This window comes from Schistocerca gregaria, chromosome 1, assembly GCF_023897955.1.
Source record: "Schistocerca gregaria isolate iqSchGreg1 chromosome 1, iqSchGreg1.2, whole genome shotgun sequence".
Classification (NCBI taxonomy): domain Eukaryota; kingdom Metazoa; phylum Arthropoda; class Insecta; order Orthoptera; family Acrididae; genus Schistocerca; species Schistocerca gregaria.
The window spans coordinates 555,589,278-555,595,277 of NC_064920.1; the positions used below are offsets into that span (position 1 = coordinate 555,589,278).

Sequence of the window (6,000 nt, forward strand, 5' to 3'; positions counted from 1 at the left end):
ATATTCACATAACTCGTTGAATCCCAATCAATAGGAGTGGAAATACTGCTGAAACGTACATCACAATCTCAATCGGCCACAATCATGCCACTGTCTAATAGAGACATGTGCTACAGTTGAGTCGGCAAAAGTTGATCCCTAACAGTCGCAGTGGGCTGGGCGCGGCAGCTTCGTGGACCAACCTGCACCAGTATGTGACAATTCTGAAAATGTCTCTACAGCAACACCTCAGTCTGTAGGCAGCTACTGTTTTCACCTGCAGCCATTAGTGTTTCGCATTTAAAAGCTAGTGATAGCATTGCGAGCCGTCAGGAATCTTCTTATGCTATCTCTACCATGGCAGATGTTTCTCTTTCACACGAGCCATAACACAATCTTCCCACAAACAAACATCAATAAAATGTTGTTTCTTATTAAGAGACCTGTTGTATAATGTTTCCTTATCTACAAAATGTATGTGATGTTACACCTATCTATTGTGTATGGTTGTAATGAAATTCTAATCATTTGCAAATCCAAGCATGTAGTACACCTCATGGAAATTTGAAGTTTGTTACACGTGGACTTCATGTCTTGCAAATTTTAATGGGTAGCTGCGCACTATACAAAATAACTGTACTTCTAATCAGGTGCTAACTCATTCCATTTCCATCAAGCTTTCTTTTATAACGAGTGAGAGTAAATGTGCACAATACAGAAATTAGTGCAGAACCCATATGGAACTGTGAATTTTTACGATACTAGCCCTAAAAGCCTACATTACATATGTACATTAACTTGTTACCATTTAGGAAGGTGATCTAACATCGGGGTTATTCGAAAACACACAAAAAAGTAAATTTCACGACACACGCCCATGTATGGCTACTGGCCTGGCTGCATGCAGAGTGCAGCCATTCTTTGCCTTGGCACGAGGACGGGGAGGGTGGTAGGTCCCTCACCCCAGCTAACTCCTGAAAAAGAACTCTGATATTCATCTGATAGCAGGCTGTGGCCGCTCTACAGAAACTCGAACAAGAACAAATCCAAACCCCTATCTAGAACTGAACCTGGGATCTCCAGAGCTGAAGTCTAGTGCTCTGCTCACTAGACTACCATGGCCACCTCAGGTGTACACAGCATTTCCAAAGGGGAAATACTGTTGGTTAAAGGAATTTTTATGGTGACACACTAACAAAGTAGACACAAATAAAGTGTAGCAATAACTTAGAAGTAACAGTAATAAATTAATTACATCTCACAAACATGGAACAAACTTATTACGTGGTTAATGTGAGTACTGACCTTATATACTTTGCCAAAAGCACCATCTCCCAACTCTCCAACCATTTCCCAAAAGTCTTCTGGATTGCAATCCATTCTTATGTTATTAAATACTTTCTTCTTCTTTGCCTCATTTCCACCTCCCAGGTGGAGAACTTTTTTCAAGTTACTTAGAAACGACATTGTGATAGGGTCTTAGAAGTCACACTATTTTCAGCAGTGCCAAATTACACTAGTCCAAGACACACCACGATCAAATGCCACAGATGTACGCACATAAAAGAAAAAAGATTTAGTAACTATCCACAGACTACAAAAAAATGGAATTTTCTCCATTTGCTTCACTCTACATGAGTTTTTATTGTTTTACAGGAATAAATCAGTTTTGTGTTTGATCACATCACTACCATTCTTGCATTCACATACACGGTGGTTTCATCCTCCTGCAAACAGAAAGGAGAGAGAATGTGAGCGGGCACTTGACAGACTTCAGCAACATTTTCATGGCTTCCCTAGAGGATATAACTCCATTCACGACAAACCCATACAAACTATATAAAAAAATGTGTTCACTTGTTGTATAACATACAAAAGCTCTGTTCACTCTAATATGATGTTATCAGGAAACAGCTAATAACGATCTGTTAACAACTGATGGAGAAAACTCATGTTATTGATCTTACTAGAACACTTCCAGTTTTGCTGGTGCTTCCAATTCTTACAACAACACAATTTAAATCATGAAATGGAAACACAGATGGGAACTAATTTATTATAAAATATTTAAATGCTTATAAAAATACCAAGCTGAACTGATAAATGATAAGTGTGGTAGCTGAGAGATTACAGCTTTTTTTCTTTAAAAAAATCTATAATGATGATTGAATGGCTTACAAAATGATTAGCAATATAAATAAATTGTTTTAACACTGTAGTTTAATTAGTGTCAGGGAAGAGATTACTCCAAAATTCTCACATAGTATACACAGTAAAATTATATTACACATGCAGTAGGGTTGAATCACATATATTTATCTCGTAGACTTGTTTATGAAATGTGGGTTGTTTATATGGAAAAGCCATCTGCTGGTTCCAGGAAATTCAGGCTATTAAAATACCAACTTACTAAAAACTTTGATTGTAAAGCAATATTGTAGTGCAACATAAATTTTCAAATTTGTCAGTCAGTCAATATTTAAGGTCCGCATAAAATAATCCATAAACCAGTGTTTAAAACAAACAAACAAACAAACAAACAAACACACACACACACACACACACACACACACACACACACACACACACACACACACACACACACACACAATACAAAGGGACTGCATGCCACATTTTAATTTGGATGGTAAACACTGCTAAGACTTTTATGTCAATTTACAGCATTTTAAGGTATTTTGAAGTGGAAAAAATCTTTTTCCATCACGACCCTAATTTTTTATGTTGTTTTATGACCCTTACAGCAAGTATAATGTAGATAAGGCAGAATTCTTTCAAACCTTAAAAAAAAAAATAATAAAAGAACCTCATGCTGCTGCAGTTCTTTTAGGATAAAAGTTACTGCATTGTTTTCACTGCCGCCCATGAATCACTACTTTGTTGTTTTATGATACTATTATGCTGAATGGATTCACAGATAACTGTATATGTCCCTTCTCCTGCCAGCAATGTTTTTGATGAAAACCCATACCAAACCACTACTGTACCCTCGATCCCTATTTACATATTTCTGGGATAGGCCTACTTGTATAAATGAAAATTTAGGTGTCTTTACCAGTGAACTACTGATCTCTACATCCAATTTACCCAGGTTCCAGATCTCTAACTGCATTTGAGACTAAATGTAAGATAGAATGTTGTGTGTTCCCTAGTTCCTCAAATCTTATGACACTGTTTTATAAACAGTAATAAACAATATGCGACGAGGTCCAATACTTCTTTACAAATTCTATAGGTAGCCGCTAAATACTGCTGGTGGGTTTATGGGGCACTGGCATCAATGAAGGTCAGGAGTCTACAGTAATGGATCACAGACACAATGTCACAAAACTTAATTTCCAGAAAGGATGTTTGCCAGGGTCAACTGAAGTTTGGAGTAGGCTACCACTTGCTGGTTTTGGCCCTGATGAAGATAAGTTGTGGTATATGATGTCATGTTTCCACAGAAGGTGACAACCTGATTGCAAGTCAGCAAAAACAACAAGTTTGAATTTAACAGTTATGGTCACTTGATGTTTATATTCATATTGTATAAATCTCATGTGAGTTTTTTGTTTCATATTATGTGCACATATTGTACTATGAACAATGAAAGGGGGCACCACTATGTAGCTCTAAGTACGTCCTTCGTATATTTATTTATTTATTCATAAGTTGACCATGACTTTGTAGGCAATGAAAAGTCTCGCACTTCTCACTTAAGTAGGAAAACTAACTGATTATTCATTGATTCATCCTGTGCTTTACTGTCATCTTCCAGAGTTTCTATTATTTTTTTTCCTTTCTATAATTGGTTACACAATTCTTATTAGATCTTCAATATGCTATCGTTATCAGAAGACTGCCAAATTCTTTTAAATCTGCACCAGTAATGTATTAGGGCGGCCTATTGAGAAAAACTCTTATACAATTAATTCAATAATCTATTTCAGCATTACAATGCACATTATCATATACAACTTAAGAATAATATATAGGTAACTTGCATAACATTACTTGAAAGATTTTTCGAACGATGAAACTTCATTGCTGACATTGCAAAATTGAAATCTTATAGTAGCTTTGTACATATTTCATATACTGTACTAAATGCATTCAGTTTTCAAATGAGCTTTTCTTTTTCGACACGCTGACTAGCCTGCAGATGTAGGGACTGCAAACCACTTGCTAAACGAATATAAACATTGACCTGGTCCCTAATATGAAATGCCCTTGAAAAATAATGAGTACCCACAGCCCTAATACTGCGTGGGCGTGTGCAGTACTTACAGTACTTGTTACGTGACTGCACTATTTATCGCGTTCATAACAAAAATAAATTTAGAAGCCCATGGGAAAAAAAGTGCAAACACCTTCTGTACTGCAACATAAACGTAATGGTGAGCATGTCTTGTTTGGCATAGCGCACTGTCAATCTAATTTTCATCTCACTTTACTGCTAGAGGTGTGCCAGGCCCAATGAACTAAAGATGATTTTTATATTCCTTGAGACATGGGATCTCTCTTGACTTTAAACGCTGATGGTGGAATCTGCATTGAATAGATAATGAAGTAAGCACTAAATGGCCTCCGACATAGCGTAATTTAACAAAATACTTTTAGACTACTGCAAAACCTGTAAAGCAGGTAGATTATGTTTTTTTACGTGGGAGCATAAACTGACACACTGCTTTCAAATGTTTATTCATACGTCGCTCCTTCACCTTAATTATGTTTTCATGTTACTCACTTTCATGTAAAGTTGTGTTGTGAAGCGTCACATAGAAAAACATATTGACAGGCATAGGTACACAGATTTTATCAGCCATATCAACTAAATAAACCTACGATAGCACCATATCTCGACAAATATATTTAATCTCTCACGAAAAGTCAAAGAGGAAATAGCACAGCCATCTTCACCACGCCTGGAAATGACGTCACCAAAGAAAGCGGCGGTACTACCAAATGGCGAAACTACGAGAGATGATCATGGATTTAAACTGTGATGGTAGATTATGGATGTACGGTGACTGATTTTAAGGAGATACACCGCAGCTCATCCTTCGTTTAATTATAGTTGTCTTAATTTTTTATGTGTGAATCAAAAGAATTTTAGTATTTTGGTATTATTTCCTTTGTGTTATCAGTGAGCTAGTTGCGCGATAGTGTTTTGCGAATAGAACTAGCTCACACTGTCAATTCTAATTGTACCTATGTATGAAACCCCTGATACCGAAAAAAATAATCAGAAATTGGTGATGTGCAATACGACTGATTTTTTTCGTATTTGTTTTAGCAATAGAGTTTAAGAAACTGTCCTAAGCTGTGTTGTCACGAAAAAATATTTTATTACATGCAAACTGACATTCCTGCGCTTCAGTAAAGCTCTAATCGGAGTTTAGATCACTTGCTGTCGTTTCCTGTAATTTATTTGCGCGGAGATATGTTTTGAGATAATGTATTGCCGGAAATAGTTGAAAACATGTACAATTTCTTCGCGGTGGGGCGTTGAAACTGTAGTCTCAGTACTGCTATCATATGTATATATACTGCAATCGTGACTAGAAGTTTACGTCGCATAGCGTCGAAGGATTTTAAGTTTTGAAACGATGACACACATTGGAATAAACGTAACTTTTGTATTCAATTTGAAATCAGTCTATTGTTTGATGATTTTAAGCGTCGTCTAACTTAACAAAAAAAAACTAGGAAACCAAGATGTCTTGGTAGATTGTATCATTCAAATCTGTTAAGTCGAATACACACTAACAAATAAGTGTTAAGGATGGCACGTAGATTTTAATTTGACACATATTGTGTAAGACTTAATATGTATTATGTAGTATAGTTTTTGTGAGTTCTCAGGAACATAAATCAAAGGCATGATGCATCTATTCATCACTCATATTGGCAAAAGACGTGTAATTTTTAGTCATGAAATTGCATTACCTGACTTGAGTGCCTTTCAGGCAGCCAACAGATTGCTTGAAGACTGAGAACAGGATCTAAATAGCTACATCT

General features: G+C 36.3%; 1 protein-coding gene across 3 annotated transcripts in view; it reads right to left on the reverse strand.

Moving 5' to 3' along the window:
- Nucleotides 1-5,225, reverse strand: part of LOC126356322 (serine/threonine-protein kinase 10) — a 171,633-nt gene extending 166,408 nt beyond the window's left edge. The window contains exons 1-2 of one of the 3 annotated variants that reach the window (XM_050007313.1): nucleotides 4,727-5,223; nucleotides 1,285-1,706 (exon numbers count right to left, since the gene is read on the reverse strand). In XM_050007313.1, coding sequence (XP_049863270.1) covers nucleotides 1,285-1,446 — 162 coding nt within the window. In that variant the 5' untranslated portion in view covers nucleotides 1,447-1,706; nucleotides 4,727-5,223. Of the gene's footprint in view, nucleotides 1-1,284; nucleotides 1,707-3,993; nucleotides 4,666-4,726 lie in introns of those variants that run through there. The other 2 variants (XM_050007296.1, XM_050007305.1) reach the window with 2 other exon arrangements.
- Between the last annotated feature and the right edge of the window lie 775 nt (nucleotides 5,226-6,000).